We start from the raw sequence: 24200 nt of genomic DNA, 5'->3' as shown, positions 1-24200 counted from the left end.
TAAAGAAGATAATTTTTTAACGTTATATGCATTAACATCTATACATCCATTTTGGCCCTGCCCTAGAGTCAAAACCCATACCCCAGGGGACCCCAGCAATAAAATTTCAGTAGAGGACTTCCTGGTAAACATAATTATTAGTCGTTTTTTTTTATACAGATGTGTGAGAATAGAGAAGAAGATTTTTAAACATTATATGCATTAACACTTTATTGCCATATTGCCCCCCCCCCCCCTCATGTCCTGAACCCCTGACCTAGGGGCCATGAATTTCACAATTTAGGTAAAGGAGATTGTGGATATCATAACCATGTATTCAGTTTTTTGCCCACATGTGTGGGAGTAGAGAAGAAGATTTTTAAAAATTTAAATCATTTTTACTATATGGCCATATTGGCCCCACCCTAGAGCATGAACCCCTGATCGAGGGGTCATGAATTTCACAATTTTAGTAGAGAGCCTCATGGACATCATAATCATGCATTTAGTTTTTAACAAATGTATATGGGAGTAGAGAAGAAGATTTTCTAAGATTTAATACATTTTTACTGTTTGGCCATATTGGCCCCACCCTTGAGCCTGAACCCCTGACCCAGGGGTCATGAATTTCACAATTTAGGAAGAGGGCTTCATGGACATCATAATCATGCATTTAGTTTTTAACAAATATATATGGTAGTAGAGAAGAAGATTTTCTAAGATTTAATACATTTTTACTATATGGCCATATTGGCCCCACCCTAGAGCCTGAACCCCTGACCCAGGGGCCATAAATTTCACAATTTTGGTAGAGGGCCTCATGGACATCATAACCATGCATTCAGTTTTTTCCTCACATGTGTGGAAGTAGAGAAGAAGATTTTTGAAAATTTGGCTTTTTTTGCATATTTGGCCCCGCCCATGGCACCCCAGGGATGGTAGAGCCATAAATTTCACAATTTATATTCTTCTTACCATAGAGATGCTTCACACCAAAAATGGTAACGATTGGCCTGGTAGTTTTCAAGAAGAAGTTAAAAATGTAAAATTGTTAACGCACGACGCACGACGCACAACGCACGACGACGGACGAAGACCAATTGCAATAGGTCACCTGAGTGACTCAGGTGACCTAATAAAGTTCAATTTCAAAGAAGGCATATATGCCTGGTTGACCCTGGTTAACTCTTATCAAATTAAAACATATCTTCGTCTTATCATTGATCACGGTGAAGTATAGTAAATAGTAGCATCATCGAAGTTTGGCTCAAATCAAAACAACTTTTAAAGGCTCAAGTTGAAGGCTACATAAGTGACCAGATTTAATTGTATTTAACTTAATATACCAAAAACATGGAGTTATAACATTAAAATAACCCCTCCACGTTCTCTCAGTACTTTGATGAATTTATTTTTCTCTTTGTCTGTCTTGTTTGGTGCATCGTCGGTTAACCACTTGTGATTCACGTCGATTCTCTTCGTGTTTGAACCCTGCTTTGCGACGATGTTGGTTGCAACCCTCAGTCTGGTCAAGATCTCGAATAGAAGTCATAACATAACTGACAAAAACCCTCTCTCCTATTATGAACCATTCTATATTTGAGAAATGGACAACTCATTTGATAAATAACACTAAAAGGGTGTATGGCAACGCACTTTGCATTTTTGAAACTTTTGAACGACCATGCTGCTAGACACACTCCTTAATTGACTCCGTTTATTATATTAAATATTATAAAGCTAATTCTATAAGTTTTTAAATCACTTTGAGGCTTGTTTATCTGGCGATTTAATAGTAGGTGGATCAATAGTTGATAAATATAGATCAAGATTAATATATGAATGTATTTATAGAGACCGATATAGCTGTTTACAAAAACATGTTATGAAAATCTTCATTAAATACAGGTCATTTCAAACCAAAAAGGGGGTATATAAAGGACCTGATGCATGATAATAACAAGTAAAAAGTCAATGTTGCACGTGCATTATTAACATTTACACACTCTCTGGAGTAAGATGGATCATTTTTGTATAACGTCGATTGATTTGAAATTTTTGGAAACAAAACTTCTTCGAAGATTACATGACATACCGGCTTGCCAAGTCTTTGACACGCTTCCTCACAGGCAGTGAAAACGGTTCTGAATCAATGGTAATGCAATCATCTGATGTTTTTATTTTTAATCTTTTATTGGAAATTAGTATGGATAAAATGTGTTTATAGTGCACGTGCGTAAACAAATCAAGGTATTAAATTGGGGCACACATCGTTTGTGCGCGAAAAATCAAACAAAACATCATCATCATCACCATAATTATCACATAACGCACCAGCCAGAGAAGCCATTGTCGAAGAGTTCATGGCTCCGCTTAAAAATATATAATTCCGTTTAACCATCGCACCGGCTTTACTACCAGTACCTACTGTGTACAGGGGTTCATGATTATCCCAAAGTGCAAACAATTTTTTTATCAGAAGCAAGAAACAATGTAGTTGTCTTTTTTGTTCACATTTTATTGAAGCAACAGTTACTCGTATGTTTTTTGTTCAGAAAACAATATTATTAATTGTTCAGTACAAATATCACAGTCATGGCATCAGTACTATTTATCACAGCATGGTAGTGCAACACCAGACATAACTATATATATTAAGTAGTTATAGTATCTCTCTACAGTGTGTAAATATGAACAAAAATATAAGAGACTTTTTGCCATTTTGGTACACCATACATACTTCATATTTAGAAATTTTTTTGTAAAAATAAAGTTAAGAATTGTATCAAAGGGTAGATTTAACATAGTACTTATACATCTTGAGCTAGCTGAAAAATAAAACTGAACAACTGACAATCGGGGATTTGTTTGATGTACCAGCTGATGTGATGGTGGAAAAAGATTCAGATAAGAAAGCAACTTACAATGAGAATGACAAACAGAATGACAATGGAAAGGCCACCATAAAATTGGATGACAAAGGCAGAACTTCTTGAAAACAGTTTACATCTAATGTAGTATTCCAGCAGATGATGGTTTAAAAAGATGTAATTGTTATACATGTGTTATACTCCAACTACAACAACATACCAGTAAAAAACCAAAATCAAACAAACAAAAATGAAAACAACAGCTGACTTAGGCAGATGACATTGAATAAAGGCAACTCCTTTCAAATTTTATACAGCAAAAATAAGCTGCCCTCAAAGTTAATGTTTGAAAATGGGATTTAAAAAAGTCTAATGCAGATTTGCAAAAAATGCCTACAAAGCACCTGTCCAAAGCTGAGGAACTCTATACTAGTAACCTGCTTATTCATAACTATTACGTATGTATTAATTGGAGTATTACACTCTGTGACATCATGAATAACTGGTATAAATAATTCCCATTGAAAGAGTAAGCAGCATACGTAAAGAGTATCTTTACATTTAACATATATCAGCAAAGTGTGGCTAAATGAACATGACATTAATCAACACATTAAAATGGCTCCAAACAAGTCCAAAGTTTTATAGCACTAACAGGCAATAAATCTATCAGAATAAATTAACAAGCACTTCAATGACCGACATGTATTTCTACACTTATAGCTGCCACAAGACCTCCAGCTTATTTTGAGTTGTTCTTTGTTCAAGCAATTATTGCTTGGAGTATTTGGCAATGAGACGAAGGGTGGAGATTTTCTGAGTGTGTAATGGAGATGTATATATCTGATGTAACTTTCAGGACAAATTCATGACAAAAAGTTGAAAATAAATGTAGGCTATATACTGCTAAAGTTTCTAGATAAGGCACAACAATAATAAAGGCAATAAATATTTGACTATTATAACAAGAAAAACATATTTAGAATCTATTAAGTAAATACAGATTTTCATTTATATTCTAAATATGAATTACCCTTAATCATTAAGGCAATATTGTATAAATAATACCTAATTGTAATCACAGATTTACAATAAACAAAAAGATATTTTTAAATAATACCTATCTGTGGACCTCACAAATGCATACATACATGAACAGATGTTTCTAAGAACCCTAGATCTTAAAGTTATATGATTTTCTCTGATATGGGAAAAAACCTTTCCCATGTACACTAATGGATAAGAATAAGTTTTCTCGTTGACTACTGTAAACATATTACATTTGGCTGTTATACTTTGTAATTTTTTGGCAAAAAGCCGCTTCTGCTAAATCAAGCACATCGCTAAATGCCATTCATATATGTAAAAGAATAAATTCAAAATCCATGCTTAATTTTAAGTATCTTATCATGTGTATAAATCAAACAATAGTCAGTACATTGTACTATCAGTACAAACACAAATTTAATATCAAGAAAAAAAATTCAAAACAAAGTTACATGAAGAATTTCAGCACACAAATGGAAAAAATTCTCAAAATCAGTGATACTTAACGTTCACAAAATCAAACAGAGAGATAGTGCTACCTCCAAGTCTCTTTACATCTGAAATATTCTACTTCATAAAGCAGCCAACAACTTTAAGTACAGTACAAAAACATGTAAACTGCTGCACATGTAAAAACAAATACACAAACATTAGAATTTTCTGCATATGTGCACACCTGTTGAAATGTATTACAATCCTATAATTCTGTCATATAGAATTCATGTATCACTTATGACTAATCAGTACAAAGCGATCTCCATTACCTCTGACATTCAAAAAATATGTACATATATAAACATGTACATGTATATTTTTTGAAAAAAGTGAATTTAAATATACATGTTCACCTTGAAAATGTTCCAAGAAATAAATAAATAAATAGTTGGTTTTTTTTTTTAAAATACCTAGCATCTGTTTTGAGGCACAAAAATTATACATGTTATCAAATACCAGGTAACCAACGAGAAACGTTTTGCTGCATACATCACATAAGAAATAAACAGAGAACATTTCATCAGAGACACAAAGGACTATGTGCGTTATGATCAAATATCTGCCCCCGATTTCAACCAATTTTTAAATTGTATCGTATAAAAATAAAATCTTCACAAATCATTGTATAGAGGATTTCTATAACTTTGATGTTGATTTTAGTCATCATTGCTCATTCGCTGTTTATCTATGACGTCACCTAGATGACCCAATTCCTGCAAATTTGCAAACAAATGAAAATATTCTCATTTTTGCTCTATATTTTGCATTCGGAAGTATAGAGCGCAGGTCTGCTCAATTGCAATTTTAACATATGTTTTTCTTCAGAGAGTTATACACATTATACTAAAAATGGTACTTGAGCAAGCCTGCGCTCGATGTTTCCTAGTCGAAAAACCATTGGAAAACACCCATATTTTGCCACAAATCATCAATTTATCAAAATAATGCAATCTTCATGACGTCATTTCTACATTATGACGTCACTGTGGTGATAACCTTTTACACATTTATTTCCAACATGATTTTAACTATCTTTCACCTTATTTTTAAAGCTCTTTATTAAACTTTGATTTTGGGGGCAAAAAATGCATAAATACGCACTTAGTCCTTTTAGCTTTGAAATACTTGATGTGATTGGTTTCAAAAAAAAACCCTGAACTTTTCATGCAGCTCATCATTTCTTATGGGTAAATGTAAATGGTTGTGATAATACCTGTTTTAACAAATAATAGGTGGTCATGAAAAAATGGGGGGGGGGGGGGGGGGGGGAAGAGGGGATATGATTCAACAGTTACAAAAATGGCACTATATTTTCAAAACTCTTAGGTCAGTCTTTTCATAAACAAGCTTTCTTTATAGATGTACTTTTACATCTTAACACATTATTACGTATCTCAAAAATATTATATAGACTTCTAAGTTTGTAATGTTATGGTCGAGACAGGCTTTTGACAAATATCATTCAATTATAGTTTCACAATCAAGGTCACAGGATGACCAAACAAAAAACCCTTAAGCCTCTATGAGAAAAAAGAAAGATCTTGGCCAAAGGGGAAGAACTCCCATCTAGTCATACTGACTATCTAAACAATCTCTTATACATGAGTTTAGGGAAACATATATCCAACAAGAAAAATTAATTTGTAAAATTAAATTACCTTATACAAGTTTCCAGGTTCTTCCCAATTTTAAAACAAAACTGACTAGATTATTTCTTAAATTTTCCTCTGGGGAAAAATTTGTGACAACTCATAATGTGTTATTTTTTTTTTACCACATTCTGTTAAATTAAGTTACTTGCATTGCAATTTCTGAGCAATTTTCCAAAGATTTGGTCTTCTGGTGACCTGCAAAGGAAAAAGCAATATCATTCAATAGTGCACTCCCGGCCATTCAAAATCTATAAAATATCCCAAATGTTCACTAATTCACCTGTTTATAATAATATTGATTTAATTCTGTGATTCATTTTGATTATCTGTTAAATCTACACAAAATACAAAACTGATGTATTGGATTCGTTTTGATATATACATGTAGATACATGTACATTATACCATGATCATGAACATAAATATTTTCAGTTTTTACACATACAATCTCTGCATTACTTTAAGGATACTTGATCCTCAGCCCATTCAATTTTGAAAGTGTTGTTACCTTCCCTACTGCTTTTGTCTGTTCTACATTCTTATATATATACATATATACTTTTAATTTATTTTAAACAATACAAATTACTAAGTTCAAAGATGTTTTACAAAAATAACACTTTTGGCAAGCTGAAAAAAAAAACATAAACATATAGAAAATGGAGAGATATGTTTCAATTTATAGATGGTAACAGGAGGATCTAAACTGATAAACTTCATACAATGGATTTCACCAGATTCAGAGTAATGTTTATTTTTATATAATATATGAAGAAGCACTATTAGATATCTATACTTCTCCTTTAAATCCATTCATTACCGGTACTTTCCAAATGAAAGCTGAATACTATGATACTAGTAAATAACAACACACTATGTGGAATTAGCAACGACACGCTGCAGCTATTTAATATTTGGCATATTAAATGTACACGTACATAATTATGGCATTAAGTTGGATCACATGATTTATTTATTTTAATAAAACAATTCTGAAAATTTAAACTTTCCGCTGTACATGTCATCCTAAACTGGTATTTAACACCTGAGCAATTCTTTATATAGCCTTGCTAATAAACCGGTTCTTAAGAACCAGGTGACACAAACAGGTATTTGAATGAAAACCTTATATTTCCGGATAATTAATTCATTATTATACCAAGCAGAAATTGATTTCTGTCTAAATCATCCCTCAAACGAAAGAAATCATATTTATTCTAACACAGAATCAATTCTATGTTCTAAACAAAACAAAATCCTAGATCTAAAAATTATCAAACCCAAACAAACAGAGAATCACATTGTCTGAAACCAATTTTTACATGAAAATAAATCTAGATCTATGGGAGATGGCTTACATATTTGTTGGTGAGTTTATCCGTTGCAATCAGTGGCATTACAGAGGGTCGGCCATGAGCACACTGGAAGGGGAGGTCACACAGGGAGAGGGACTGGAGGAGGTCCCCACACTCCTCCCGAGTCAGGGCGTCCCCAAACTTGATGGCACCTGTTGTCAGGTCAGAAATACAACAGTTACAGACACATCATAGAGTAGACATGTATACATACACATAGACATTTCCTAGCATCAATTCATAGCAACCTTTAATATCTTTCCACAGTTTTACATCAAAATTTAATTACAAGTTCTCACAATATACTGCAATATTTCAGAGTATAAACAGAATTAAAATGGAGATACTGATATATTAATTACATGTACGAGTATCAACAAGTTAGTTTTGTTGCCTTACCTAAAACACAGAATAAATCATTCAAAATTAGTAGTCTCACTAGTCTATATGCAAATAAAGCATTGTTACTATAGAACTTAATATCTAAATTGAACTAATATTGTTTTTTAAAAGCATGTACCTCTACAAGCCAGGCCACACATGAGTTTGTGAATCGTCAGGGGCATATGATTCTTTGCACCTTTGGTAGACTTCAGGAACTGAAAAAAATTTCAATTTTATGTATGCATGTACATTGCATTAGAATGATTTATATGGACAGCTGAAATGTATATACTGGTACTTGCGTGTACAAACATCGGATCTATTCCATCATTCAATAGATTCAATGTTTCAAAATACTTTCTGTTTTGTTAAAATTACTCTGTACAATGTCTTAAAAGTTTCTCACCTGTACATGTTCAGTAATAGTATTCTGAAATTCAAGAATAAAAAAAGAGAATGAATTAAACTGATAAGTTAAGAAAGAAATTAAACAAAAATAAATTCTTTGAACATTTTAAATGCATTCAAATCAAAACACTTCATTAATGAAATATCAACACACACATAGTGGGTACATAAAACCTAACTTTGAATTCATCTTAAATCCTATGGCAGTATGTCTTATTCCAGAAATCAAGACTTACCTTAAGAATGTTTAAAATGACAATGCCCTCTCTTTGTTTCACTTCCTTTGTGGTGATGCATGTTGGGATTTCTTTGATCAACACAGAGTCTCTGGACAGCTGACTCCTTGAAAAACAAATACCTTCAAACACAGAAAAATAACAATTAGGGAAAATTCTGCTCCTCATTAAATGAAAAAAAATCCACAATTAAAACATTGAAATGTTTTTTTACCAATCCTGCTGAATTCCTCTCGAAAGGCCTCCATAACCCTGACATCCTCCTCAGTCAGTTTCAGCTCCTCAGGAGGACTCAGGATGCAAGACTTGAATTGTCTCCCCTCACTGCTCTCATAACAATCTGTAAAATAAAGTGTTTATTACTACTGATTCAAATATAAAACTAAGTTCATTATGCTTGATGATATTTTTTTCCATGAGCTCTTTTCCATGATAACCATACAACCCACAATCATTTTGTAAGTGTTTTAAATCGACATACATGTTTTATTCTCCCTAGGCAACGAAACCATAATTATATGATTATACCAAAGAATTATACATGTACTAGATATCAAAGTTAGCAAATCTTTTGTTGAGAACATCCTATTCATGTATTTACCCGGTAAATGAAAATCACTGTCATCACAAGTAAAGTACCTTTTGTAAACTGTTCCAGTCTGACTCTTTCATGGGCTGCATGCTGATCAAACACAACTAGCAACTCTGTACCTAAATAATCAGCATACATCATCAAGTAGGAGTTATAAATGCAGCATTGTTTTTACTATAGTCTGTCTCAAGATATTTATGCTGCACATCTGGACAAATTTTAATAAAAATACACATACCTGTGAAAGAAGTGCAATTGAAATCGATGGAAGGGAAAATTTTCAAGATAACTTCATTCACACATTATCATTTTTCCCTCGTAAAAATTTACAGGAACAAAAACAGATTTCCTACAGAGATTCATAATGGGGAATGTTGACATCTTTTCTCAATTCGGAAGTCACTCGGAATACCTTGCACAATTTTGCAACATTATCATCTGGGCTTAATAATGGCCGATGCATTGCCAAATTCTCGTAGACTTTCTATTTTTAGCCGTGTATTGAAAGCTGACAAGCATGAGGGGGCGTTTCAAAAGGGAAATCTTGGGATTTTTTCATACTATTGAATGAACATGTCTGAATCAAGAGGTAGTTATAAATATCGAATAATTTAAGAAAATATGTGGCAAAAATATCTTGGGACAGACTATAGTCTATGGAATGAATTTTACTTATACAAAATGCACTTGTATATTTAAGTAGATGACAAGAAGATGTTGGACTTGCCTGTGGCTTGATCCTGTGTCGTCATGATACAAACTATAAACTTGTTATCCATCTGTCCCAGAACCTAAAATAAGTTAAAAACAAATTTTAAATTGTAGTTACCCTTAATAATTTCACTAGTGACAGTAGTTCACTTTGAAACACCATATCTTGCTCTAAATTGCTAGAAGCTATTGGCATGAATACATGTACTTTCATCACACAACAATCATGGCTGCACTTAGAGAAAGACATTGTACAGATTCAATTCTGACAAACTAACCTGTATGTTTTTGAGCATCTCTTTGGTAAATGTACAAGGATTGAGTGATCTCTGAGCTTTGCTGGCTCCCACTGTTCTCTCCTTTGGTGCTTCTGCATTTAGTACATCCTGCAAAAACACAGCACAAAGACTGAATATTCTTTCTTTGACACCAACTCTTTTCTGTACAAACATACCTGGTAATTGTTAATTTCAATCACTACAGTGATTTCACTGACTTTCATCTATCATTACCATTTCTGGTCTGAGAAACACTGGATTTTCCCATTCTTTAAAGAGATCTGCTACACATGGTCCTAAAAATGAAATAAATATTACTAAAACAAAGTATACGCAATCAGGAAATGCAGAATAAAACATGATACTTTCTGTGGTTTCACAAATATTCTTTGAACATTTATTTTTGTGGTTTTTGTTGTAAGGTTGATCTTTGAAATCAAATCTTCATCGCAGTACAAAGAATTAAACAGAAGATGTGATTAAAAAACCATTTTCAGTGAATTTACGTATTAAACCTCAAAAGATTTAGTCTGACTAAATCTGTGAAAATTGATGCCCATAAATATCATTGAAAGAACATTTTCAGCGAGTACAGAGAAAAGGTGATCAACCTTGTGCTCCTTCAAGTGCTTCTTTATCCTTCCATTTCACAGAAATCATTTCATCATCAGCATCAAAGTGTTTTTCTATCATCGTTCGAATGGAAGATGTGATGGACGGGGAGCAGGTGCTTGTCCTGTTCTTTACAAGTCTCCTACACTGTGAGGCTTCAGTCACGTTACTCCTGTAATCTGAAACAGAACAGTTATAATCCAAAATCATTTCAAAAACAGCAAGATTCAAAATGACCAAATCTATACAATTAATGTTACTGTCAATTCCATATTTTATGCACATGTTACTTAATTCTGTTATTCTGGCATTTTGTGTTAAATGGCTAGAATATTAAATCCAAAGTGCAGAATTTTTTTTTTTATATTTTCTGTCAGAAAAATAAAATAAAATCTTCAAAATCAACACTGGGTGCTTCCTGCACTTTTAAGAAAATAGTAAATCCTCATGTATAAATAGAGATCTACAGTATAACAATCTGAAACACGAATCCTTTATACCTTCTCTTTCTTCTTTAGGGATCAAATTCTCATCTGTCACTGTATGACCTGTGTTCTTGTTAACAAAAATATCTCTTCCTGTATAAAATATAAGAAACAGATCATATATACATGTACATACTACAAACTGAAACAGACACAATTCAACCATACGAAATCATTGAATAAACCTGTCTTTTTATCTGCAATTTTAATCCATATCTTTTGAGGCTCTGGATCTGATTCCTTGCACTGGTCAATATCCAAATTCATCAGTTCATCATCCGCTAGCTCTGACCATGGACTGGACACACCGGGACTGGATGAAACTGGATGATCACTGGTACTCTGGAGTAAATTCTTGTCTGGCTTGTCTTCCTTTTCCTGGCTACATTCAGATTCAAGTCTGCTTATGCAACTTGTGAAAACAGTGCCTTCATGCTGCTCTGTTAAAGGCTCTGCCTCTGTCAACTGTTTGTTTGAATCCTGGCCTCCATCTGCCTGGTGCTGTGGAGATAAGCTATTGGAACATGGAGATTCTAACAATGATCCATTAGGTACATTTACAAAGTCATTTTGTGTTCTTGAATTTTTATCACAAGATGCACAGTTTGATCCAAGTGAAAACCAATTAGAAATATTGTCTCCTTCCTCACAACTTAAACATGGAGGACTTTGATCCGAACTGTCATTCTGTTCTTCTTTTTCCAAGATTCTTGATAGCGTAAGGATCTTTAAACTACATGTATCTTGGTTTTCCGATGGTGCTGAACTCATGTGATCTTCTTTATCAACTGCAGTTTCCATTTCTGCATTATTGAATAAATCTATATCTGGAGTAGGAGGGTGATGTGAATTAGGACTTTGTAAATCCAGATTAGGTGAAAATCCTTCTGATCCAGTTGGAGAACAACAGGTTCTCAGTTCAAACGTTGGCACAGTCAGGTCTGAGTTGGGTGTGTTAGGAGTATTCTCTCCACTTTTGCTGCCATTTATAGGAGAAAAATTAAAACCCAAAGAAGCCACTAAGGACAGATTAAGTTTTTTCCTGCTGGGCTCTTGGATCTCTCTTGAAAAGTCAGAGTCAAAAGTTAAATCGGTAGGAATGAATTCTTGGGACTCCTCAAAATTCCAAAATGCCTCCACAAGTGGTTCACACTGCTTCACTTCATTGAATTCCTTCACCCTTCTAGCAGATATCTCGATATCATCCAGTGTTTCATCACACATCAAGTCACACTCAAAATCCAACTCATTCTTTTGGGACTCAGTCTCCTGCAATTCTGATTCAGCACAAATTTCAACTTCTTGCTGTGATTCGTTTCGAGCATTTCTTGAATTGTATTGTGCATCATTGTGAAAGTCATCTATTTCCACAATAAAAGGATCTCTGATATGAGAAGTTAAATTTGAATTGCTATCATCAGAAGTTTCATTCACTGTTGGAAATACAGTATGGTCAATTAACTGATAAGAGTTATTACTTTTGGGGGGCCAAATTTCAAACTCCTCAATGGATCTCACTGATTTTTTCTTTTCAAAGACATTTCGAGTTATATTTTCTTTTTCAGCATGATTATTTCTAATAATTTGTGCTGTCTGTAGAAAGCTTGGAGGTGAGATAGAATATTGCTCCCCAGAGAGATTACGGGATTCTTCATTGGTTGATTCACTCAGCTTTGCACTCTTAAATTGGAATCCCTTCTGTAAAGATACAGGTATGGCAAATTCATCCAAACCAAAATACCTTGATTGACTAGTACTTGAGGAAACATCATCATTTTTCTGTTCGGTTTCTCTATTTTCCTGAGCCAACTTTGACAGTTTTGATGATGTAGTTTCAGCAGCACGAACATTTTTTCTTTTCTTTGGCTGCAGATCTATACCATTCTTATCTCTGTCCAATGTTTCATGGGATGCAGTCAAAACATTTTCAGACTCCAAACTTGGATTCAGTGTTTGATGAATATCAGATCGAACATTGACTTCTCGCTGGGAATCGGTTGAGTTGGATATTTGATTTTCTGACACAGGGGCCTCTGTGCCTCTGTTAGGTATCGAATCACAATCACTCACACTCTTATTACAACAATGACAAACTGTGCTTGTAGCTCCCTCTAATCTTAGACAATCAATTGCCCGAGTTTGCAAATGTTTTTTTAATCCATGGTTTAGAGTTCTGTCTGTTTTTCTCTCTGTGTCAACAGAATCATCTCTCAAATGAACAGTACCATTTTCATTAATGCTCCTGGTATTGTCCTTCAATAAAATACCAGATGCTGCTGATCTCGACTTTTGGCTCAGAGATTTCTCACAAGCTGATTTATCACTTTTACCAGATAAACTGTCTTTTTCAGGAATATGAACTCTGGCATCTGGTAACTTTGAATGTCTTCCATGGTTTTCAGCACTCTTTCCATTGCTTTTTCTTTGTTTAAGTCTTTCCACCAGGGATATTTTCTCTGAAGAGTTTCTTCTACCAGTTCTAGTACCATGAATACTTTTCTTAAAAGTGGAAAGGGTGGAATTTCCACCTGGACTAATATATGGAGTAGTTATACAAATGTATTTTTTCTTTGGGATTTTCTGAGGCACTTCATCTTGAGCAGGGGAACCAGTGTTGTGAAAGTTTAATGGATCTTCCTCATCATATTCAACTAGGACATCTTCTGTATCTACTGATGCTGCTTGACTTTCACAAACTTTCTTGCAATGCAATCTGGGTGGTTCCCTTTCATCTATTTTGTTTGTCAAAGGTGTTTGTACGAGCCTTTCATCCTCCTCCATACAGATCTGTATTTGATCATTGTTCTTATCACAGTTTCCACTTTCAATACCAAAACGTACTCCATCATTCATTTCCTCCAAGTTTTCACCTGTAGGAATTTCTTCCACATTATCATTTGGTGAATGTATACCATGAGTTATGCTCACACCTTCTTGGCTTAAGTCATAAGTATTGCCTACAGGATCACTAGCTACAATATCATCACCATTCTCGGTGTCTTCCATGGGAGGTTGGTTATTATGCAATTCAATGTTTTCTTTATGATAAAAATCTTTTTTTCTTTTTACCAGTTTGGAGGACATCCCAGCATGGATCATACTGGTGTGAATATCCCTGGATATATCACTTGTATCTACTGAAGCAATTTCTGGCGATTCTTCAAACTCTTCCTTGTCACAAGAATTGTCCTTTGGGCTTGGGGAATTTGCCTTGGACAAAAGCAGGTTCTCCTTCACAAGGAAAGACTGAACAAGGTTCTCTAAACTATCTTTTAACGATTCCCAGTGTTTGAATTGAACAAAGGTCTTGGCTGGTTCAAATGTAATGTCATATTCTGAAAAGGCACAATCTAACAGGATAACAAATATTGGGTACCTGTCTACATGCTTTGTTGGGCTATCTTCCAGTAGTGCTTTGGTATAAGAAGTCTTGGCTTTCACAATCAGAGACTTTCCTAGTATGCTATTTACAATCTTGCTGACTTCTGTTTTCAGCACTATTCTTTTGTTCACATAAACAAACTGATGGTCCTTCCTTGAGCTGCCTTCTTTTCCAAAGTATGCCTTAATCTTAAAATGTTCAGTTTCTGCCTCCATTGCACAGAGAGAACTTGATTTTGCAGCCCCAAACAAACTTGTGAAAGTGCTGAGCAGTGAGTTAGTTTTATGGGTCTGTAAAACCACTTGTCCTGAAATGTCATTGCGGAGACTTATGGATACACCGCAATGCACCAGAGCAATGGCCTCTAACTTCTGCCGGACTTTCTCAAATTCCAAATTCTGATTGGTATGTTTCTGCCTGACAGGAAAATTATAAAACACATTGTGGCTAGTTATAGTTGTTCCCACACTTGGGCGAGGCACAGTTGATTCAACAACTGGGAGTGGGTCTCCATTTTGGAAAATCTTGCAATAAGACTGTGGTAGGAACTTGGTTCTGGAGACTATCTCTAACACTGCAGATATCTCTCTTAGACTTGCCACTGCCTCCCCTCTATAGCCAAAGTAACACAAATTGTCAAGGTCCTTCACTGTGTGGCACTTACTTGTATAATATCTGAAAAATAGTTTATCATTTCTTAAATACTGTGATAACATCACATTTCTTGATGACTCCATATTTGTTGATTATGTGGGTACCTGCCTTGTCCCACATATTAAAATTCTAAAAGGAATGATAAAACACCATATCTTCCTCAAAACTAATCTGGCATGTAATTTCTAACAGTTAATTTAAAAGAATATATTACAGTGTAGTATTGATAACATGATCTGTGTAGATTGTGAGAAATACATTAGTCAGCTTTTGACAAACTTCGCAAGCTCCTTTGAACTTTAATTCCTTATTTTTTTTTTTTTTTTTTTACCTCTCAGCCACTGTTTCTAAGTCATCCTTTTGTATTCCATGTCCATTGTCAAACACCTGGATCTTAAAGCAGGACATGTCTACTCTCACAGCAATACATGTTGCTCCTGAAACATAAATCTTTGTGTTTGCAAAAAAATTTGGCTGTTAATTTACAATATTTTGATATCAATATAATATCAATTCATAACTATAGTATCTAATACTGTATAATATTCATTTTTAACATAATACCTAATTAGTAAATATTATTTTAACCATTTTACTGGCTATGAAGACAACAGCAACTTTATAGCCAACCAAGACAGCAACTATTTCCTGTGTCGCTGTAATGCACCTTCCTATTATTGTTTTTCAAATGTATGGATGTTGAAGCTCTTCCTACTGTACATTTACCCAACAGGCTTACCATATGAATTTACTGACTAGCACAATATCATTTTGAAATGAATTAAATTAGCCTATGCAATACTGTGGAATTATCATTGTTAGTGGGAGACCAATGTTCGTGGCTTTTGTTGGTAACCTTTGCCCACGAATTCACATCCCCACGAACCTATACACAATCACTTGTTTAATACTAATTAAAATTATCCTGATTAGACTACCAACGAAATTACGTCCCCAAGATCCAGGAAAATGTTGGCTACCCACGAACATTGACCCCCACAAATAAAAATGATTCCACAGTATATCTTTATACAGACCTGCATCAATGGAGTTGAGGACCAGCTCCTCCACACACTGAGAAACACTAGTTAGTGCTACCCCAGTCCTCAAGAGAGACTGCAGGTCCTGTGTTAATGGCTGTAGTCTGCTGTTATTTTCATCCATCACTCTGCTTTGATAGACATCTCAAGTGATTTCATCCTCTTGCATTGTCTTAGCTGGTGAAGTAACGGAGTAAAGTTTTAGATTGTGTTGGCAGAATTGAGTGCATGAACTTAATATATTTATAAGGCCAAAAGAAAAAATAGTCCTAGCTATTTCTGGTCGCCCGACCAACCTTATATTTTACCCTCCAACCTAAAAAAAAATAATCTTACCATGACCAGGCTACGCTCGGGTCACAGTAAGAATTTGTCCCATATACTTGCAATGCATAGTCTGTCCCAAGATATTTATGCAGCACATTTGGACGATTTTTAATAAAAATACACATACCTGTGAAAGAAGTGCAATTGAAATAGTTGAAAGGGATAATTTCCAAGATAATTTCATTGACCCATTATCATCTTTCACTCGAAAAAATTCACAGGAACGAAAAAAGATTCCTTAAGGAGATTTATAATGGGGAATGTTTACATCTTTTCTCCATTCGGAATACACTCGGAATACATCGCGCAATTTTACAATGTTATCATCCCGGCTTACTGCAATACAAAATCCCCGTAGACATCATATTTTTTAGCATTGTATTGGAACCTGATAAGCTAACAGGAGCGTTTCAACTGAGAAATCATGGAAATTTTTCATACTTTTGAATGAACATCGTTTGAACCCTGAGGTATTTATAAATATCATGCAATTAAGCAAAATGTAAATCCAGGATATCTTGGGACAGAGTATAGCAGTCGCAAAGCGGATCAGCTTCGCCCCGATTTCAAGTCTGTTAAAAATAATCTGCAGGGGAAAAACACATTTTTATACATTACAAAATTAATGTACATTATTTTTATAATATTATATAATATATTATAATTAAATTATTAAACATGAATGTGTAGTTTAGTCCACAAAATATCCATTTAATGAGTCGTACCAAGGCATTTTGATAAAATACATGTTTGAATTTGCCTGCTGTTTTGTTGGAAATCGCACTCGGAATGTCTCGGATTTTATCATAAACATGGCAACCATAAACAGCGAATTTTCAAACGTGATGTTAAAACTGGCAGTGATTTTGTGGCAAAAACCGTTATAATTTTGTACGTAGTATTATCATGATTATGGGATTATAAAAGAGCAACATTGTATTTAAGACCAATCGTATGACAATTTAGGCAAGAAACAGCGCGTTATAATTTTTTTATTTGCTATGAAGCAAGTATATGGGACGAATTCTATCCTTAAACTGGGTCCTTAAGACGTACATCTCTCATTTAAATGACAGAACATTCTATCTACCTCCTACCCTAATCGGTGTTTTGTGATTGGTAATTTCACCAGAATTTCAATAGTAAGAGAAGTTGAAGTTGCTCTGGCTTCTGAGTTCACGATCATTTAAATTAACCTCAATTGCAAAAGATAGATGGTAAACTAGTCTTAAGACATATTCACTATAAATGTATTTAATTACTTTCCGACATGTTTGGTTAAATATGAGACATACTGATTGGGTATTACTTCATAAAAAATAAACATCATTTTCGTGAACCAGAGTCATCATTTTCTTAACTTAATTTCCTTAATAAACATATCTTTATATTTAGAATTTTCACTAAAACATGACAACTTGCACGCACCAACATGGATCAAGTGTACTTGATCAACTTTTGAAGTCCCTTAAAAGTATGGGTTTACGACAATGCAAATCAAAGAGAATTTACCTTTGACAAATTATGATGACACCTGTGTATTAAATCGAGACAAAATAAGTCCCCTTCAGGGAAACATCCTACACAGTATTAGTCATCGCATGCAGACTTTCTACTTTCATATTTGAGAAATCGCGCGAGATGAATGCGAGATTTCGCTTGTTACCAAGTTCCAAAATAAAATTAATATTATCAAGATTACTTGATTGATTTAAACTAATTAAAGCCTTAAAGTTTTTATTCAGATTATATTTTACTTGATAAGGGGGTCAATTGTATATAATCCCCGATTTTGTTTTTAAAAAAGACATGCAACATTTGTTTACGTATCAGTTGTCAAGCTAATGTAAACAACATGGCGGCGTCCATGCCATTCGTGACTGGGTTTTGACAACACACAGTCGGAGATTTGGACGGGGCACGTACTCCTTGAAAACGGTAAGAAAAGATAGTATTTTAGATATATATTAACGTTGTGAAACTGTCTCATATTTATACATAAAGAAAATACATCTATAGTTGTAACATCATAGGTTTATATCTTATACGTAATAGACAACTCTACAAATTGTTCATTAGAACTCATTTATTCATTTTTGATAGGCTCATATCTGCTAACACCTACGACAGAAGAATGTTTATGATCATAATAATAGTGTTGAATTTTTTTAATAACAGACCGATTTTAATATTTTGAACAATTTTATCATATAGCCTATTTAATTTGAGGAAGTCCTTTATTTTGTTATTTCGAAACTTGGATGTGTTTGATTCAAGACAACATGGTTTTACTCATATATTTTTTAAATGGTTGTAATTCCAATTAGCTGTACAGTATAACTGATAAAAATAAAATTTGTTTTAACTTGATCAGATCAGAATTCATGCAAACACCTATAAATATAATATATGTTTGAACATTGAGTCACTGAGATTGTATATAGCTACTTATAAGTGTTATTCATTATTTTAATAGAACTTGTAATATAATCGGTTTTGATCTAATCTCATTTGTTTAGCATGATTGGTGGTGAAGTTTTGAAATAATGCTGCTATTGTGTTTTATCTTTTGAATCTACTGTGATGATAAGGCATGTTAAGACTTTTAAAAATCACAAACCTAATATGACCAAGTGCAAACAAACACATGACATATCCTGACTCAGAGGTAATTGACATGTATAAAATGTCTGTAACACAGTAAATCTAAGAATATAGATCATATAATTATTCAAACAGCTTATATCCAAATGATTTTTTAAATCTTTATCAATCAACAAATAAATAAATACATGTCAATAAGGTGAAATATTTTTTGGGTGTCAGCTTAATTGTCATAAACATATTCTGAATTAAGAATTTGCAGTGGGTCCAGTGCAGTCACAAAACTGTAAAAATATTATTTTCTAAAGGCAGATTAATTAATTTGCTAATTATAAGCTATATCTGCAGATTATATCATTGGCATAATTCAATATCGGTATTTATAATAAAAAGTGCAGTAAACTCATTTATATATCAATGTATATATTGCTTAAAAGTTAATAAAGAACTGAACTGATCGAACTATTTTAATTGATAATTAACAATCTATAATATTTTCAATCATAATCTTTGTTAATTATAATTAGTAAATGTATTTTCCTGCTGTGCAACTGATTTTTATCAAGTCAACCATATAATTAATGTTTAAATTCAATTTACCGATATGTCTTGTTGAGCATGTTGAGACCTGCTTTTGTTAATTATATTTTGTTATAAGTCATAATAATGCATCCAATTTCCCTTGATTAAGGGGTTTAATCTCCAGAGTTGATTAAAATAGGTTCAAGTATACAGGTCTTAATTAGTCTAATAGTATTGTCAAAACATATTTACAATAAACTCGCGCTTGATCCATTCTCAATTTTGATCTGGATGAAATTTTCTTTTTTTTACGATCTGCAGAAGTTGCAAATTAATACTTTATAGATACAGCATTATTAGAAGACATTCTTAAACTTTGAATAATTTACACTAGCTTGCCACATATAACAAACCCCCTCAAGTGTATATATGCATCATCAATTATTCACATGTTGCCTATATGTTGATGAAGGAAAGTTAATGGATTGAAGGAGATTGATTTTCATGCGTTGCTTGCTTGCGTATATAACTACAAGTAAACAATACCTTTCCCTATACAGTATGTAGAGATGATTATATTGTGAGAGTACCGGTAACTGAATTGGTTTTATCTGAGGTGAGGAGATTAACGGTAGTATATTTCTCTCTACCTCGATCTATATCAATTTCAAAGTCACTCTACTGAAAACATGCAGTGAAGTAATTATTATTCTCAAATCCAGACCAGGCATTTAAATTTGTGGGAATTTATTACTGCAGTGTAAAGTGAGATTTTCTTGATATATACCTGCATTGTACATCTATATATGAAAGTAAATAGGAAACAGGCATCTTGAATTCCTGAATTAATAAATTTTCAAATCTCTTTTTCAGGAATTGCGATTAACCAGCATTGCCAGTCCAGATGAGCAGACTTGATGTGGATTACGCTCCGGCTTTAAGAGGAATGTCAAAAATACCCAGATTTCAACCTCAGTCACATCCCCTACCCCCTCTAGAGGCTAACAATGAAAGGGGGCCAGGGCAGAAACCCTCTCGGCTTCAGCAACTACAGTCAAATTACCAACAGAAAATACTCAGGGAAAAGGAGGAAAAACTGATCAATATGTATGAGGAAAATCAGAAAAGAGCTCTGCATAGAGTACAGGCCAAAGGCTCCATGAGAGATTTCTTCAAACAGAGAAGAGAGATTGAGCAGAATGGCAATATCCAGCATGTACCAACGATCAATAATCATTACAAGATGATAAAACAGGGTGGTCAATCTCAAAACGGAGGAACTTGGTCTCCAAACAATGGTAGTAGACAACATTCAGGAACTTCGGTTAAATCCATGGGGAGAGATAGGGGGAACCCATTGGCTCCTATTGATCGTAATGCTACAGTTCCCCAGAAGCCTCAAAGACATGGGCGCCCAAGTACCAAGGATTCCGTTGTTGAAGACAAGAAGAAACAAATGAATGGTTATCATAAGAATGTTCCTTCAAGGACTGGTTCCTATCGGTCTGAAAAATCTCCAGTTGATGAAACACCTCCTCCAAACATATCAAACCTGAAAAACATCAAAAATCAAAAAATGAACAGATCTGGGAAACCTCCATCAGGGAAATCACAGCAAGCCAAAATGACAGAATTCCAGAAATGGCAGATGGAACAAAATCAAGAGAGAGAGAATCGACTGAATGCTCACCGGCAGGAAAACTCTGGGTATGAGTACGAACCCAGTGAGGATGAGGGAGATGAAAATGATAACACCACCAATTCCCAGGATGAGATTGTGAGGAAACAGCGAGAGTTGATGGAACAAATTGCCAGACAACAGGCTGACCTGGAAAGAATCAGAGTGGAGAGGGAAAGGGAAGAAATTGAGGTAAATTATCTATACACATTACTTATGTTACTGTAATTGTTCATGGAATAAGGAATCATTCTTTAAGTATTATCATTTATGAGATCATCAAATCCAGTAACGCCCAAAAGGTTTTATGATAGATTTGTATTTGTCAAATGCAACCTACCCATAGTTTGATATTTAATTTGGTTTAAAGTCAAATCAATCTGGTTTTGAAATCTTCTAAATACTCCACTCTAGAGCACCATTGATTCTCTATTTTGTGTAATTTTTCTTACTGGTAAATATATACTGCGAAGATGTTTAAATAAATGAACACCTATAATATTTTTAGTGATTATTTTTAGGAAAAGAAAGAAATGGAAAGAAGAAAAAAAAGAGAAGAGGAAAGGCGAAGAAGAATGAAAGAGGAGGAAGAACGAAGGAGAAAAGAGGAGGAGGAGAGAAAGAAAGAGGAAGAGGAATTCCAGAGAAGACTTGCTGAAACTGAAGCGAACAAGCCAAAATACAATGCCAGGCCTCAACATCAGGAAGAAGACTTCTATACCTCAAGCAACAAAATAGACAGCACATATAGGAGGTATTCTCCAGAGGAGCAGTACCAACCCACCCCTCCACCAAAGCCTAAACCAGCCAGGGTCCAGAAAAGGCAGCAGCCCCCCAAACACCCTGCCCCCGTTGAGAGAACCCCTTCCCCACAGTTCGCCACCAACGATATTTCAATGTATGAGAAAGCCAGTCAGGATGCCGATGCTTATGCAGATAGCAAGATCAAACTAGCAACCTGTAACAACTGTGGGAGAAAGTTTGCAGCTGACAGATTACAGCGTCACAAGAATGCCTGTGGAAACGTGACCAAAAAACGCAAGGTGATGGATCCAACCAAGATGAGAGTAGCCGGAACAGAAATGGAGAATTATGCCGATAGTCGAAACAGATCCAAGACTCCTCCAGTAAATAAACAGCCTTAATGCTTTCATTGTTCAGTGACATACAATAATTCTTGCATTAAAATCTCTATAAAAAGTGTGTATGAATAAATCAATATACCGGTACAATAAATTTTATTCATAATACACATTTGAAATATTTATTATAAAAATAAAATATGGTGTTTTTACAGTTTGAAGGAAAATAACATTTTGTATTCTTTTTTTTTAACTGCAGAAAAAGAATGGTGATTGGAGAAAAAAGAGAGAGAGTTTCATCCAAGCTTTAAGGTATGCCAAGAAATGTGCAGAAATTGAGAAAACGGGAGGAAGCATTCGAGACATAACACCTCCACCGCCCTCAGAAAATCCCGACTACAAGCAGTGCCCCTATTGCTCCAGAAAGTTTAATCCCGATGCTGCTGCAAGACACATACCTAGATGTAAAGACCTCAATACTCGTCCTCCCCCGGCAAGGAAAGGGAGGCGATAAAGGAGTGCAGTTTGAAAGTATGCGTAACCTTAAATAACCCTTTTTTTCCCACTGGTTTTTATTGTGTACTGTTTATAAATGTCTTTGCAGAGGAGTATAAAACAAAGTGTGACAGTGCACAAGTTGAATGATGTTTAATTGGCTGATTCTTTATAAATGTCTGAATAAAAATTGCATTTGCTTTTAGAATGAGAGATTATTTTATTTTTAAGATTTCAGAAGTGCTATTTTTTTTCAATTGAAATTATTTGGTTTTTTTTTTCTTGTATTTGAAAGTGGTAAACATAAATCATGAGAGCAGCATTCTGTGCTGTATAAATACAAATGCAGATTTTTTTTCCCCATAACTTTTTATTTAAGTTTTTATTGGACATGTGTTTATATATTTAGACATGGAGCCACAATCTTTGCCTGTTATTGCCAATATCAATAATTTATAAGCTTCATAGTTAAAAGAAATTTAATGTACATGTCATTTCAATTTATAAAATATAATGACAATTTTAAATCATGTGTAGTTCCTATCCTATATGATCAAAAATATCAATTTATAAGAGGGTGAAGGGGGGGGGGGGGGATTAGGGGCAAGAACAATAAATTTTTTGGTTGAAATTAAATACTGTTTTAATGATCATAAATAATGCAAATTTTAAATTTGACAAAGATTGTACAATGTACATTCATTTATTTCATTGCAATACTAGACATTTATCTGAACATTACATTCATTGTTTGTAAAATTTGTACAGTATTATTGTACGTACATTTTATTTCATTCTTGGTTATGCTGATATAAGTCATCAAGTGTATGTCTTTATGTTTATTTCAGTTGTACTCAAGGTTTTATTTTAATTTTCATAAATATTTCTATGATTATATATGATTTATTATTATCATATTTTAATAAAAAATCTTTTTACAAATGAAATCTGCTGCACTTCAAAGATGCACAAAAGAATTAGTCCCATGAAATTGTGATATAACTTGATGTTTTTGAGATTGTAAAATATATATACAATGTACATTTCAATTCATATATACCAATTAAACCAATTGTTGATGCAAAAGTTATGCATTTAAAAACTTTTTTGTATAGAAAAACAATTTTAGAATATAATGCATGTTATTTTGATTTTGACCAAACATGTGTTCCTAGGGAGACAAGAGCTTGTTATACAACAGTTAAATTTTTATTAATATTTGAATTTTTGAAATAAATTTCATCAATGTGATTATTTTTTATTGAAGTCTTTATTGAATTGCACATACCAAGACCTTTAGATTGCTGGGAAT

At 33.8% G+C, this 24200-nt stretch overlaps 2 protein-coding genes across 2 annotated transcripts; one reads left to right on the top strand and one right to left on the bottom strand.

The window, feature by feature from the left end:
• Positions 1–2476: 2476 nt before the first annotated feature.
• LOC105327244 (DNA mismatch repair protein Mlh3) lies at positions 2477–18303 on the bottom strand. Its single transcript, XM_011427594.4, has 16 exons — positions 18020–18303; positions 16178–16357; positions 15472–15577; positions 11290–15161; positions 11120–11197; positions 10619–10798; positions 10242–10303; positions 10008–10115; positions 9746–9809; positions 9066–9137; positions 8641–8766; positions 8427–8548; positions 8189–8212; positions 7919–7997; positions 7402–7550; positions 2477–6238 (listed from the first exon to the last, which is right to left on the bottom strand). Exons 2-16 carry the CDS (start codon positions 16302–16304, stop codon positions 6185–6187), a joined length of 5223 nt encoding a protein of 1740 aa, XP_011425896.3. The 5' UTR covers positions 16305–16357; positions 18020–18303; the 3' UTR covers positions 2477–6184.
• On the top strand, positions 18289–24140 carry LOC105327243 (zinc finger C2HC domain-containing protein 1C). Its single transcript, XM_011427593.4, has 4 exons — positions 18289–18445; positions 20507–21503; positions 21833–22438; positions 22653–24140. Exons 2-4 carry the CDS (start codon positions 20538–20540, stop codon positions 22905–22907), a joined length of 1827 nt encoding a protein of 608 aa, XP_011425895.3. The 5' UTR covers positions 18289–18445; positions 20507–20537; the 3' UTR covers positions 22908–24140.
• Positions 24141–24200: the final 60 nt, after the last annotated feature.

This window comes from Magallana gigas, chromosome 6 (assembly GCF_963853765.1).
Source record: "Magallana gigas chromosome 6, xbMagGiga1.1, whole genome shotgun sequence".
NCBI lineage: Eukaryota > Metazoa > Mollusca > Bivalvia > Ostreida > Ostreidae > Magallana > Magallana gigas.
Note: the sequence above shows the minus strand (reverse complement) of the source record. Positions and strands in the feature narration are given on the sequence as shown.

Coding starts and splice junctions, on each gene's coding strand:
- LOC105327244 (XM_011427594.4), bottom strand. CDS start 16,304: ATGGATGAAAATAACAGCAGACTACAGCCATTAACACAGGACCTGCAG. Junction 10,116..10,241: donor TGTTTCTCAGACCAGAAATG/GTAATGATAGAT, acceptor GTGTTTTTGCAG/GATGTACTAAATGCAGAAGC. Junction 9,138..9,745: donor GACACAGGATCAAGCCACAG/GCAAGTCCAACA, acceptor CTGATTATTTAG/GTACAGAGTTGCTAGTTGTG.
- LOC105327243 (XM_011427593.4), top strand. CDS start 20,538: ATGAGCAGACTTGATGTGGATTACGCTCCGGCTTTAAGAGGAATGTCA. Junction 21,504..21,832: donor GGGAAAGGGAAGAAATTGAG/GTAAATTATCTA, acceptor GATTATTTTTAG/GAAAAGAAAGAAATGGAAAG. Junction 22,439..22,652: donor ACAGATCCAAGACTCCTCCA/GTAAATAAACAG, acceptor TTTTAACTGCAG/AAAAAGAATGGTGATTGGAG.